At 47.7% G+C, this 15,000-nt stretch overlaps 1 protein-coding gene across 50 annotated transcripts in view; it reads left to right on the forward strand.

Annotated features, from left to right (window-relative positions):
• LOC126987152 (ATP-binding cassette sub-family B member 6-like) overlaps positions 1-15,000 on the forward strand; it is a 27,464-nt gene that overhangs the window by 5,944 nt on the left and 6,520 nt on the right. For all 50 annotated transcript variants that reach the window (XM_050843910.1, XM_050843930.1, XM_050843932.1 and 47 more), the window contains exons 4-14: positions 257-417; positions 2,758-2,967; positions 3,295-3,467; positions 4,001-4,131; positions 4,515-4,621; positions 5,591-5,766; positions 6,541-6,822; positions 8,378-8,508; positions 9,340-9,519; positions 10,532-10,646; positions 12,563-12,703. In XM_050843910.1, the coding sequence (XP_050699867.1) occupies positions 257-417; positions 2,758-2,967; positions 3,295-3,467; positions 4,001-4,131; positions 4,515-4,621; positions 5,591-5,766; positions 6,541-6,822; positions 8,378-8,508; positions 9,340-9,519; positions 10,532-10,646; positions 12,563-12,703 (1,807 nt within the window). The remainder of the gene's footprint in view (positions 1-256; positions 418-2,757; positions 2,968-3,294; positions 3,468-4,000; positions 4,132-4,514; positions 4,622-5,590; positions 5,767-6,540; positions 6,823-8,377; positions 8,509-9,339; positions 9,520-10,531; positions 10,647-12,562; positions 12,704-15,000) is intronic.

Genomic DNA, 15,000 nt, shown 5'->3' on the forward strand with positions numbered 1-15,000 from the left:
AGAGAGAGAGAGAGAGAGAGAGAGAGAGAATGAAAAATATAAATAAAAAAATATATAATGTTAGAAATTCCTCCTCCTCCTCTTCCTCCTCCTCCTCCTCCTCCTCCTCCTCCTCCTCCTCCTCCTCCTCCTCTCACTACCACCACAAAAATCAGCACCCTCTTGAACCCACAATTCCTCACCCAACAACCCACTCAACCACAACCAACCCCCTACCACAACCGCCAACCGCTTCAACCGCTCCCTTCATCCGCAGGGTCACCGATCAGCTGGAGTTCTCCCTGTTCGTCATCCGCTACACATCCGGTTGCCTGCTCTTCATAATTGGGTTGAAGGCGCCAGGGATTTCAACCATGAGAGATTATATCAATTTTGGTGGACAGCTCAGAAGACAGGAGGAGGAGGAGGAGGAGGAGGTAAGGCAGGAGGAGGAGGAGGAGGAGGAGGAGGGGTAGTAGTAGTAGGAGGAGGAGGAGGAGGAGGAGGAGGAGGAGGAGGAGGAAAGAAGAGGAGGAAGAAGAGGAGGAGGAGGAGGAAGATATTATATAATCCCATGCAATATATCAACATTATTATTATTATTATTATTATTATTATTATTATTGTCTTATTAATAAAGGTACATATTATTATTATTATTATTATTATTATTATTATTATAGAGGAGGGAAGAGGAGGAGGAGGAGGAGGAAGAAGAAGAAGAGAAGGAGGAAGAGGAGGAGGAGGAGGAGGTGGAGGAAAATAATAATAATTGTAATAATGACAATTGTAAGAGAGAGAGAGAGAGAGAGAGAGAGAGAGAGAGAGAGCATCACTGTTATCAGAAGGTCACTTGCTATCTCTCTCTCTCTCTTTCTCTCTCTAATGGGTGTACTCTTTCTCAATCCAACAGTACAACTTGGTGTGTGTGTGTGTGTGTGTGTGTGTGTGTGTGTGTGTGTGTGTGTGTGTGTGTGTGTAATAATAATGTGTACGTTTTTTTTGTGTGTGAAGTTACAAACAGATTGAAAAACAACATTGAAAAACAACAACAAAAAAATATATATTCGTTTTCAGAAATTAATAAGAAATTTTTTTAAGGAAGAAAAGAAGAAAAAAAAGAAAAGTTATATAAGAGAGAGAGAGAGAGAGAGAGAGAGAGAGAGAGAGAGAGAGAGAGAGAGAGAGAGAGAGAGAGAGAGAGAAAACAAAAATATTAGTGAAGAAAATTTTACAGGAAGAAAATGAAGGAAAACAAACAAACAAACAAACTTCAGAAAACATATTGAAAGAAGGAAAGAAAGAAAGAAAAGAAAGAAAGAAAGAAAGACAGACTATTTTAATTACTTTTCAGGTGTTATACTCTCTCTCTCTCTCTCTCTCTCTCTAAATATTTTCTTTCTTACAGGAAAATAATAATAATAATAATAATAATAATAATAATAATAAAGTTTATATTGAAGAAGAAGAAGGAAGGTCAGCATGATAGACTGACCGTGTGCAAAAAGGTCAGCAAGCATCATCAGAGAGAGGGATGTCAGCATTAGTCAGCATATACTCAGCAGAGGATAGCCAGCAAGAACTCACTCAGCACAGACACTCAGCACATATCGTCAGCAAAAACAGTGAGCGAGAAGCCAGCATATCGTCAGCAGAAGATAGCCAGCAAGAACTCACTCAGCACATATCATCAGCAAATACAGTGAGCAAGAAGCCAGCATATCGTCACCACAAGATAGCCAGCAAGAACTCGCTCAGCACTTGACTCAGCATAACAACCCAAGCCAACTCAGCGCTGACCAACTCCCAAACTAAGCACTTCTCGAGGTCATCACCACCACAGAGGTCAGGTCAGCCCTATGATGGGAGGGCGGCGAGGTCAAACAAGCTATGACACTCGCACCTATGGTATGGTATGTAAGCCTCGGGGTCAGCGGAGGTCAGGACTTGGGTCAGCATTGTCTGTGTGTGGGGTAAGGTAGTGCTGACTTGGTGCTGAGTGTGTGTGTGTGTGTTTGTGTGTTGGTGAGGGTGTTTGTTTACTAAGTTATATCTTGTTGTTTATATTTTTGTGTGTTTGTGTGTTGGTAATTTTGTGGCACTGTTAAAGTATTTGGGAGAGTCTTGTATTGTGGCACTCTAAGTAATATTGGGTTTTATGGCACTCTGTGAATCTTTTGTGGGTTATATTATGGCACGGGTGATATTATATTCCTATGCTGTGTGGAGGTCTGGCACTAGTCTCAATCTATTGTATTGTGGCACTCTTTAAGAAATATTGGGTTTTATGGCACTCTGTGAATCTTTTGTGGGTTATATTATGGCACTGGTGATATTATATTCCTATGCTGTGTGGAGGTCTGGCACTATTCTCAATCTATTATACTATGGCTCGTGTATTGTGGCACTCTTTAAGAAATATTGGGTCTTTACTGTGGCACTGATGATATGTGGCTCTGGGTGTGCCAATTATGTATCCAGTAAGATTTTGTGTGTGTGGTTTGGCACTGAAAAGTAGACATAAAAATCTACCAGGCTCATGTTAGGAATTTATATGTATTATGTGTGTGTGTGTGTGTGTGTGTGTGTGTGTGTGTGTTAAATGATATGTAGTCTTGGGTGTGATACATTGATGAATTTATATACACATGTGCGTGTGTGTGTAACTGTGTGTGTGTGTGTGTGTGTGTGTGTGATATTTCTGGCATAACAACCTGACCTACCCTAACTAAACATTCCCACTCTCATAACTGACCCAACCTGACCTCTCTCTCACACAGGGCACAAGAGGAGGAGGAGGAGGGGGTGCCAGTGCCGAGGGCCAGGGCACAACATGGCGCGGCGTTCTCAAGAAAATGAAAATCCTCCTTCCGTTCATCTGGCCAAGGAAAAATATCTTCCTTCAACTTTCCGTCCTGATCTGCTTCTTCCTCCTCATCATCGGACGCGTCGCAAACGTGTTCGTGCCCATATACTACAAGCTGATAGGTGAGTCTAGTAGTAGTAGTAGTAGTAGTAGAAGTAGGGTTGCAATGGTATAAATCAGTAAAGAATGACCTCACTTTGTTGTATGGAAAGTCTCATTAGCAAGGAAGCATATATGAATTTTCTAAGACCTATAGTAACTGTTATGGGATTTCGCTAGGTCAGGTCAGGTCAGGTCAAGGTATAAATCAACGCAGAATGACCTCACTTTGTTGTATGGAAAGTCTCATTAGCAAGGAAGCATATATGAATTTTCCAAGACCAATATTAACCATGCAAAAAAAACTCTAGAATCACACCCAGACCCCTAAAACTCCCTGTACCCGACAGTTGACGGCCTTGGGGGCAGTGGGGGGGAGCCGACCTTTGTGTGGGGTGCTGTCCTGACCTATGTGTGCCTCAAGTTCCTGCAGGGGGGCGGCACTGGAGGTATGGGGTTCCTGAACAACCTCCGCTCTCTGCTATGGATATCCGTTCAACAGTACACCTCACGGGAAGTTCAGGTATGGGGAGGAGGAGGAGGAGGAGAGGAGAGGAGAAGAGGAGAGGAGGAGGAAGAGGAGTGGTTTGCAGTTAAGAATATTGGAAGATAGGAAGAGGAGGAGGAGGAGAAGGAAGAAGAGGAGGAGGAGGAGGAGGAGAAGAGATGATTTGAAAGTTAAGAATATTGGAAGATAGGAAGAGGAAGGAGGAGGAGGAGGAGGAGGAGGAAGAAGAGGAGAGGAGTTGTGGTTTGAAGTTGAGAATATAGGAAGATATGGAAGAGGAAGGAGGAGGAGGAAGAAGAGGAAGAGGAGGAGGAGGAGAGAGAAGAGGTGGTTTGAAAGTTAAGAATATAGGAAGAGGAAGGAGGAGGAGGAGGAGGAGGAGGAGGAGGAGGAAGAGGAAGAAGAAGAGGAGGAGGAGGGAGAAGAAATCAGAAAAAAACTCACACACACACACACACACACACTCACCTATTAAATCTCCTCCCCCGCCGCCTCCTCCTCCTCCTCCTCCTCCTCCTCCTCCTCCTCCTCTTCCCTCCCCCCCATAGGTCCAGCTGTTCACACACCTGCATGGGCTGTCCCTGCGTTGGCACCTGGGACGCAAAACTGGCGAGGTCCTGCGAGTTATGGACAGGGGGACAAATTCGATCAACACACTCCTGTCATATATCGTCTTCAAGTGAGTGCGTTGGTGTGTGTGTGTGTGTGTGTGTGTGTGTGTGTGTGTGCCATGGTCTGATCACAAGCTGGTCTCTTTATAACCAGGATTCCAGGCCAAGCAAGATGTTTTGAGCAAGATTGTGTCGGCAAGATAGTTTTAAGTGTGTGTTTGGGGCAAGATTGGTTGGCTGTGTGTGTGTGTGTGTGTGTGTGTGTGTGAGTGTGTGTGTGTGAGTGTGTTCTACCATGGTCTAAACACATGGTGGACTTGTCATTAGCAGAACACCAAACCAAGGAAACACATAATTGCAATATATATTATGATACAAATTTTGATTGTTTTAGCCATTAATGTTTCTTCTTCCTCCTCCTCTTCCTCCTCCTCCTCCTCCTCCTCCACAGTATCTTCCCCACAGTCATTGACATCACCGTTGCAGTCATCTACTTCACAGCGGCATTCAACTACTGGTTTGGCCTGATTGTGTTTCTAACCATGGCCATATACCTGGGTGAGTGTACCAGTAGTAGTAGTAGTAGTAGTAGTAGTAGTAGTAGTAGTAGTAGTTGTAGTAGTTTCTGTATTCTCTCTCCCCATCCCTCCGGCTCACAACCGAGAGAGCCCGGGTTCGATTCCCGGGTGGAGTGGAAAAATTTGGGCGGCTTTTCCGATACCCTACGCCCCTGTCCACCCAGCAGTGAATGGGTGCCAGGTATTGATCAGGGCTTGTGTCCCGTCTCCTGGGGTCTGTTCCCTTCTCCTATGATTCCTTTCCTTCCTGTCTCTCTCCGGCATATGACCACAGACGTTGCGCCCACTAAACAAAACTTTCCTTCCTTCCCCTTCTGTCTCTCTCCGGCATATGACCACAGATGTTGCGCCCATTAAACAAAACTTTCCTTCCTTCCCCTTCTGTATCTCTCCGGCATATGACCACAGATGTTGCGCCCACTAAACAAAACTTTCCTTCCTTCCCCTTCTGTCTCTCTCCGGCATATGACCACAGATGTTGCGCCCACTAAACAAAACATTCCTTCCTTCCCCTTCTGTCTCTCTCCGGCATATGACCACAGATGTTGCGCCCACTAAACAAAACTTTCCTTCCTTCCCCTTCTGTATCTCTCCGGCACATGACCACAGATGTTGCGCCCACTAAACAAAACTTTCCTTCCTTCCCCTTCTGTATCTCTCCGGCACATGACCACAGATGTTGCGCCCACTAAACAAAACATTCCTTCCTTCTCCTGTCTCTCTCCGGCATATGACCACAGATGTTGCGCCCACTAAACAAAACTTTCCTTCCTTCCCCTTCTGTATCTCTCCGGCACATGACCACAGATGTTGCGCCGACTAAACAAAACATTCCTTCCTTCCCCTTCTGTCTCTCTCCGGCACATGACCACAGATGTTGCGCCCACTAAACAAAACTTTCCTTCCTTCCCATCCCTCCCCCCTAATCCCCCCTCCTCCCCCCTGCCAGGCACCACCATTGGCCTCACGGAGTGGCGCACCAAGTACCGTCGCCAGATGAACCTTGCAGACAATGAGCAGCGTGCCCGGGCCGTGGACTCCCTGCTGAATTTTGAGACAGTCAAGTATTACAACGCTGAGCAGTACGAGGTCACCAGGTACAAGGACGCTCTGCTCACCTACCAGGCAAGTACCGGTGGTGTGGTGGTGGTGGTGGTGTAGTATTAGGGAGGGAGTGTGGGATTAGCAGCACTGGTCAGCATCGGTGCAGTGGAGCCAAACACACGCATTGCTAAAACAGTGTTGCGGCTGCTGGTCCACGTGGAGGCTCCCAGTGGATGCCCTGTATCATGACCACGAGCGCTACTTCTCGTGTCCACCACTGCCGGTGAAGCCAACCACTCCAATCAGTCTGCAGTGATACTTTGTGTGTTGGTGTGTGTGTGTGAAAGCCTCCAGGCACCTCCAGTGTTTACCAGCGGCAGTGTTGCTGAGTGTCCATGGGCAGAACGGGCCAAAGGCTTCTTCCTGTCTGCTGCTGCCTGAGGTGGAAAAGTGTAGTAGTAGTAGTAGTAGTAGTAGTAATAGTATCAATCAAAACAAGTGTATAGTCTGGCTGCAGTAGTAGTAGTAGTAGTAGTAGTAATAGTATCAATCAAAACAAGTGTATAGTCTGGCTGCAGTAGTAGTAGTAGTAGTAGTAGTAGTAGTAGTAATATGAATCAATACAAGTGTGTAGTCTGGCTGCAGTAGTAGTAGTAGTAGTAGTAGTAATAGTATCAATCAAAACAAGTGTATAGTCTGGCTGCAGTAGTAGTAGTAGTAGTAGTAGTAGTAGTAGTAATAGTATCAATCAAAACAAGTGTATAGTCTGGCTGCAGTAGTAGTAGTAGTAGTAGTAGTTGTTGCAAGAACAGTATCAGTAATTCTGCAACACTCACCCACCCATGTCTCCCCCAGGCTGAGGAGTGGAAATCCAACGCTACTCTATGCCTGCTGAACACCATCCAGAACGTGGTGATCAACGCAGGGCTGCTGGCGGGGTCGCTGCTGTGTGCCTGGCTGGTGGCCGAGGCGCACACCCTCACTGTGGGGGACTATGTGCTGTTCTCCACCTATATCATGCAGCTGTACACTCCACTCAACTGGTTTGGCACATACTACCGCATGATTCAGCAGAACTTTGTGGACATGGAGAACATGTTTGACCTGCTCAAGGAACAGCAGGAGGTGTTGGACCAGGTGAGGGAGGGAGGGAGGGAGGAGGAGGTGTGTGTGTGTGGGTGGGTGTTTTTTTTGTGTGTTTTTTTAGGCAAGTGATTTTGACCCCTGACCTCCACCAACACCAGCACTGCACTTTCCTGAGGTCATAGTAGTAGTAGTAGTAGTAGTAGTAGTAGTGGAGCAGGATTGAATGTGCAGAGAGGGAGTGCCAGAACAGGGAGAGAGGGAGACACTTTTTAATTTTTTTATTATTATTTTATTCTTTTACATGTATGCCTATAGGGCCAGTAGGCTTGCTTGAGGGGCCTGGATGGTGTTCGGCCCCACCCCATCATGGCAAGTGTTTATAGTGGCGCCATCTTCCCTTGGCTCATGCTGCTGGACGGGTTGATGGCTGGTCTTCAGGACGGCATGTGGGTAGTTTTAAGCCACTCGGCAGTGACTTAAAAATCCCAGGTGGTAGCGTGGGGATTCGAACCCGCGTCGTCCATCACGCGGTGAATGTGGGCCCAGCACACTACCACTCAGCCACAAAATGATGGTGGTCTACACACACACACACACACACACACACACACACACACACACTGGGAAATTAACAAGGTCACTCATCACCTGAGCTTAACCAAACACAGCAAGTCCACGAATCCAGGTTGCAGGGGTCAAGGGTCACACAGCCTCATTACTTAACCAGGTTGTAGTAATACCATTGCCTCCATAATAAGTGTACCAGGTAGTTATAAGTAGGAGGTGAGATTGATTTTAATTATGGACGTTAATTCATGTTTTTTTCTCCTCCTCCTCTTCCTCCTCCTCCTCCACCTCCTCCTCTCAATTGTGGCTGTTAATTCATACTTTTTCTTCCTCCTCCTCCTCCTCCTCCTCGTCCTCTTCCTCCTCCTCGTCCTCTTCCTCCTCCTCCTCCACCTCCTCCTCCTCCTCCTCCTCTCAATTGTGGCTGTTAATTCATACTTTTTCCTCCTCCTCCTCCTCCTCTTCCTCTTCCTCTTCCTCCTCCTCCTCCTCCTCCTCCTCCACCTCCTCCTCTCAATTGTGGCTGTTAATTCATACTTTTTCTTCCTCCTCCTCCTCCTCCTCCTCCTCTCAATTGTGGCTGTTAATTCATACTTTTTCCTCCTCCTCCTCCTCCTCTTCCTCTTCCTCTTCCTCGTCCTCCTCCTCGTCCTCTTCCTCCTCCTCCTCCTCCTCTCAATTGTGGCTGTTAATTCATACTTTTTCCTCCTCCTCCTCCTCCTCCTCCTCTTCCTCGTCCTCTTCCTCCTCCTCCTCCTCCTCCTCCTCCTCCTCTCAATTGTGGCTGTTAATTCATACTTTTTCTTCCTCCTCCTCCTCATCCTCCTCCTCCTCCTCCTCCTCCTCCTCTCAATTGTGGCTGTTAATTCATACTTTTTCTTCCTCCTCCTCCTCCTCCTCCTCCTCCTCGTCCTCTTCCTCTTCCTCCTCCTCCCAATTGTGGCTGTTAATTCATACTTTTTTTTCCTCCTCCTCCTCCTCCTCCATCATTCTCCTCCTCCTCCTCCTCCTCCTCCTCCTCCTCCTCCTCCTCCTCCAGGATGACGCCATCAGCCTTGCCGCACCCCAGGGCAGGATTGAGTTCCGGGATGTCACCTTCTCCTACACCCCTGAGCGGCCCATCTTAAAGTGTGTGTCCTTCATGGTGGAGCCTGGACACACCCTGGCCGTGGTGAGTGTGTGCGTGTGTGTGTGTGCGTGTGTGTGTGTGTTTTACCTCACATTGCCATATCAAACCAAATAGGCCTTATGTCATCCACTTGTACCAAGCCTAATCTTGTTCCACCAAGCTGTACCAAGCCTGACTGACCCCCCCCCAAGACTGACAATGCCCCCGAAGCCTGACAGAGCCCACCCTCAAGACTGACAATGCCCCCAAAGCCTGACAGAGCCCACCCTCAAGACTGACAATGCCCCCCAAGCCTGACAGAGCCCCCCTCAAGTCTGACAATGCCCCCCAAGCCTGACAGAGCCCCCCCCAAGACTGACAATGCCCCCCAAGCCTGACAGAGCCCCCCCCAAGACTGACAATGCCCCCCAAGCCTGACAGAACCCCCCCAAGACTGACAATGCCCCCCGAGCCTGACTGACCCCCCCTCAAGACTGACAATGCCCCCGAAGCCTGACAGAGCCCCCCCCAAGACTTTCAATGCCCCACAAGACTGACAGAGCCCCCCCCAAGACTGACAATGCCCCCAAGCCTGACAGAGCCCCCCAAGACTGACAATGCCCCCAAGCCTGACTGACCCCCTCAAGACTGACAATGCCCCCAAGCCTGACAGAGCCCCCCAAGTCTGACAATGCCCGCAAGACTGACAATGCCCCCGAAGCCTGACAGAGCCCACCCTCAAGACTGACAATGCCCCCCAAGCCTGACAGAGCCCCCCCCAAAGACTGACAATGCCCCAAGCCTGACAGAGCCCCCCAAGTCTGACAATGCCCCCAAGCCTGACTGACCCCCCTGCCAAGCCTGACACAGCCCCCCTCTCCCCCTCCCCCCCCGGTTGGCCCCACAGGCAGCGGCAAGAGCACCATCATGAGGCTGCTGTTCCGTTTCTACGACGTGTGTGGCGGGGCGGTGCTAGTGGACGGGCTGGACCTGCGCCACTACTCCCAGGCCTCCCTCAGGCAGGCCATGGGTGTGGTGCCCCAGGACACTGTGCTCTTCAACAACACCATATTGTGAGGACCTCTTGGTGCTGTTGTTATGTTGTTGTTGTTATGTGAAGGCTTCCATTTGTGTGGTGAGGGTAGTGGTGGGGTATTTAGTTGACCCAGGCGTGAGGTGTACGGTATCCTGCCCTGGCAACTTGGTGTGTCAGTGTGTGTGTGTGCATGTGTGGTGTGTGTGTGTGACAGCCATAGACACTTGCCAGGGTCACTAACCTGCAGCGAGAATAACCTTCCCAGACAAGTACGACACCAAGGTAAGGGATTGGATTGTCTTTAAGAGGATTGGAACCTGTTAAAAGGGATTGGGTGATGTTATAAGGGATTAGGGAGGAGAGGAGATGCTGGAGATGGTTAGGACTTGGAGTTAAGACTGGTATTACTGTCACCAAGATCCGTTTGCTTACTTGGCAAGACTGCTCATTGTAATCACCGAGCGGCCCTCCTGCTGTCCACCACGGAGAAAACTATCATGCTGTATGTTACTAAACCAGCTGTTTGGAACACTGCTGCCAAGGTATGACTCAAAATCACCAATAACTGTCAGTGTTTGTTATTGTTGGTGCATGTTACTGATGCTGGCAACTGTGTGCTGGGTGACACATCCTACACCCAGGGACCATGCTGGGTGACACATCCTACACCCAGGGACCATGCTGGGTGACGCAACACACCACGATGGGCAGTGTTAGGTGGACTGACTACTAGTACTAATATTATAGGTGACCTGACTGTAGACCTGTCCCACTACTAGTACTAATATTATAGGTGACCTGACTGTAGACCTGCCCCACTACTAGTACTAATATTATAGGTGACCTGACTGTAGACCTGCCCCACTACTAGTACTAATATTATAGGTGACCTGACTGTAGACCTGCCCCACTACTAGTACTAATATTATAGGTGACCTGACTGTAGACCTGCCCCACTACTAGTACTAATATTATAGGTGACCTGACTGTAGACCTGCCTCCCTTACAACCACTATTACTTCTACCACATTCCACCTACCACCCCACAGCTACAACATCCACTACGGGCGGGTGACAGCCACTGAGCAGGAGGTGAAGGATGCAGCCAGCCACGCAGACATTCACGACAAGATCCTGACCTTCCCAGACAAGTACGACACCAAGGTAAGGGATTCGATTGTCTTTAAGAGGATTGGAACCTGTTAAAAGGGATTGGGTAATGTTATAAGGGATTAGGGAGGAGAGGAGATGCTGGAGATGGTTAGGACTTGTATGGTAAGGGATTGAGGAGGATTATAAGGAATTGGAGAGTCTTACAAGGGATTGGGGAGGGTTGCAGAGGATTGGAACCTGTTGAAAGGGATTGGGTGATGTTATAAGGGATTAGGGAGGAGAGGAGATGCTGGAGATGGCTAGAACATGTATGGTAAGGGATTGAGGAGGATTATAAGGAATTGGATAGTCTTACAAGGGATTGGGGAGGGTTACAGAGGATTGGAACCTGTTAAAAGGGATTGGGTACTGTTATAAGGGATTAGGGAGGAGAGGAGATGCTGGAGATGGCTAGGACATGTATGGTAAGGGATTGAGGAGTGTTATAAAGGATCAAGGAGGGTCATACGAGGATCAAAGAGGGTCATAGGAGGATCAGGGAAGATTAACCTGTCTGCTGTGGGTTCCTGAATCTGTGAGTGTCTGGAAAACGGGCCTACAAATTACCACAGTCATTTGATAGGGGTCTATAGGCCTAGGTAATGTAACAAAGCTATGCACTGAGGCCATAATCCCTTGACCCTATAGGTGAGAAAATTAATAAGTAGAGGGAAGACAGATTAGAAAAAAATATATTAGTATGACTCTATAGGCCTAGATAATGTAACACAGCCACACACAAATATTAGTAGAGATTATAATAGATGTTACAGATTTGTGCACTGAGGCCGTGATCCCTTCCCTACAGGTGGGGGAGAGGGGAGAGAGAGAGATAATTTTTTTTAGCTCTAAGATTCAAGGCGTCAATGTAACAAAACTGTGCACTGGGGCCATGAACCTTTCTCTGTAGGTAGGAGGGAGAGAGAGAAAGAGAGAGAGAGGATAATGTAACAAATTTGCACACTGAGGCCATGATCCCTTCCCTACAGGTGGGAGAGAGGGTAGAGAAAGACAGAGACAGAGATTTTTATGGGTCTCGGATTCAAGGAGTAATGTAACAAAACTGTGCACTGGGGCCATGAACCTTTCTCTATAGGTAGGAGGGAGAGAGAGAAAGAGAGAGAGAGGATAATGTAACAAATTTGCACACTGAGGCCATGATCCCTTCCCTACAGGTGGGTGAGAGGGTAGAGAGAGACAGAGACAGAGAGATTTTTATGGGTCTCGGATTCAAGGAGTAATGTAACAAAACTGTGCACTGGGGCCATGAACCTTTCTCTATAGGTAGGAGGGAGAGAGAGAAAGAGAGAGAGAGGATAATGTAACAAATTTGCACACTGAGGCCATGATCCCTTCCCTACAGGTGGGTGAGAGGGTAGAGAGAGACAGAGAGAGAGAGAGATTTTTATGGGTCTCGGATTCAAGGCATCAATGTAACAAAACTGTGCACTGGGGCCATGAACCTTTCTCTGTAGGTAGGAGGGAGAGAGAGAATGAGAGAGAGAGGATAATGTAACAAATTTGCACACTGAGGCCATGATCCCTTCCCTACAGGTGGGTGAGAGGGGAGAGAGAGACAGAGAGAGAGAGATTTTTATGGGTCTCGGATTCAAGGAGTAATGTAACAAAACTGTGCACAGGGGCCATGAACCTTTCTCTATAGGTAGGAGGGAGAGAGAGAAAGAGAGAGAGAGGATAATGTAACAGATTTGCACACTGAGGCCATGATCCCTTCCCTACAGGTGGGTGAGAGGGTAGAGAAAGACAGAGACAGAGATTTTTATGGGTCTCGGATTCAAGGAGTAATGTAACAAAACTGTGCACAGGGGCCATGAACCTTTCTCTATAGGTAGGAGGGAGAGAGAGAATGAGAGAGAGAGGATAATGTAACAAATTTGCACACTGAGGCCATGATCCCTTCCCTACAGGTGGGTGAGAGGGGCCTTAAGCTGAGCGGAGGAGAGAAGCAGAGAGTGGCCATTGCTCGGACCATTCTCAAGAGTCCCACATTTATACTTCTGGATGAGGCCACCAGCGCCCTCGACACACAGACAGAGCGGAATATACAGGTATGGGGGGGGAGGAGGAGGAGGAGGAGGAGGGGGAGGAGGCGGAGGAAGAGGAGGAGGAGGAGGAGGCAAAGAGGAGGGTTGTTTTTAGAGAAGGGAAAGGAAGGGAGTGTGTGTGTGTGTGTGTGTGTGTGTGTGTGTGTGTGTGTGTGGGAGAGAGAGAGGAGGAAGAAGGAAGAGGAGGAGGAGGAGGAAGAGGAGGAAGAGGAGGAGGAGGAGGAGGCAAAGAGGAGGGTTGTTTTTAGAGAAGGGAAAGGAAGGGAGTGTGTGTGTGTGTGTGTGTGTGTGTGTGTGTGTGGGAGAGAGAGAGAGAGAGGAGGAAGAAGGAAGAGGAGGAGGAGGAGGAAGAGGAGGAGGAGGAGGAGGCAAAGAGGAGGGTTTTTTTCGAGAAGGGAAAGGAAGGGTGTGTGTGTGTGTGTGTGTGTGTGTGTGTGTGTGTGTGGGAGAGAGAGAGAGGAGGAAGAAGGAAGAGGAGGAAACATGGAAACATGGAAACGCAGGCAACAGAAAGCCTATTGGCTCATTACGAGGTTGCCCGTTCTGGTGATTTAATCTGCTCGACAGCCTGGGGCCTGGGGAGCAGATGAAAGCACCTCGATATTGAGGAGCAGATGAAAGCGCCTCGATATTGAGGAGCAGATGAAAGCAACTCAATATTCAGTTTACTCCCGACGCAGCGAAGTGACGGTCGATTCTATATTTGAAGGAGTTGATAGTATTCGCATTTACTACTTCTGAAGGAAGATTGTTCCAGTGGCGGATGACTCGGTTTGAAAAGAAACTCCTTCCGATGTCTGTGTTACATCTACTAGACTGAATGGGTAAACCGTTATTTCTAGTTCTTAGGTTGGTTTGCAATTCAAAGAAATTGGAGTAATCGACGTTATTGAATTTTTTTAGATACTTGAAGACTTGAATCATATCTCCTCGTAGGCGTCTTTTCTCCAATGTAAAGAGATTGAGTCGCTTGAGTCGTTCCTCGCACGGTTGAGCCCTTAAGGTTGGTATCATTATCGTGGCGCGTCGTTGAATCCTTTCCAGTAAATCAATGTCCTTTCTGTAATTAGGAGACCAGAACTGTACTGCATACTCGAGGTGCGGTCTTACCATGGAATTATACAAGGATAGCATCACGTCTGGCGTTTTACACTCGAAGTTCCTCGCTATGAACCCGAGCATAGTGTTGGCTTTGTTGTATGCTTTTATACAGTGATTCGCGTGTTTCAGGTCACTGCTGATATTGACTCAAGATCCTTTTCCTCCTGCATCGCTTGCAGAGGTTTCCCATTCATGATGTATGTGTGGTTACTATTTATAGACCCAATGTGCATGACTTTGCATTTGTCAACATTAAAGGACATTTGCCATTTTTCCGACCATTCGATAATGTGATTGAGGTCTTTCTGAATGATTTCGCAGTCGGTCTTTGTGAGGGCCTTTCCCCCCACCTTAGTGTCATCAGCAAATTTCGATATTGTGGATTTCAGTCCTGATTCGAGGTCGTTGATATATATGATGAAGAGAATGGGTCCCAGCACTGACCCTTGAGGCACTCCACTAGTGACTGGAAGCCAATCGGAAGGCTGTCCGTTGAGTAGTACTCGTTGTTTTCTGTCGGTGAGCCAATCTCTTATCCACGCGATCAGATTGGCTCCAATGCCAGCCGAGTGCAGTTTCTTAAGGAGTCGCTCGTGCGGTACCTTGTCGAAGGCTTTCTGAGAGTCCAGGTATATAACATCACTGGGGATGTGGGGATCCCAGTTCTTATATATACCTTGGAAGAAGTCTAATAGATTAGATTAGGCAGGAGCGCTTGTTTCTGAAGCCATGCTGGGTGTCGGAGATTACATTATTGTCTTCTAGAAACTTAACAAGTTTGTCTCTAATAATCTTTTCGAGTATTTTTCCTGCCACTGATGTCAAACTTATGGGCCTGTAGTTTAATGCAACGCTTTTGTCTCCTTTTTTGAAAATCGGTGTCACGTTCGCCATCTTCCAGTCTTCCGGGACCTTGTTCAATTGAACAGACTGGTTGAATATGTTAGTGAGTGGCTGAAGTATTTGTTGTTTAAGCTCTTTTAATAACCGCGGGGACAAACCGTCAGGTCCTGTTGACTTGTTCGTGTTGAGTTTATCCAAATACTTTTTCACTTCTTGGTCGCATATTGAGTCAGTTTTCAGTGGCGTGATTCCCCGGGTCAGGGCTCTCGGGCATCGTTTCGATGTCCTCGACTGTGAATACGGATGCGAAGTTACTGTTGAGGATTCTAGCCATCTGTTTACTGTCCTGAGTTACA

Source organism: Eriocheir sinensis, chromosome 64 (assembly GCF_024679095.1).
Source record: "Eriocheir sinensis breed Jianghai 21 chromosome 64, ASM2467909v1, whole genome shotgun sequence".
Lineage (NCBI taxonomy): Eukaryota > Metazoa > Arthropoda > Malacostraca > Decapoda > Varunidae > Eriocheir > Eriocheir sinensis.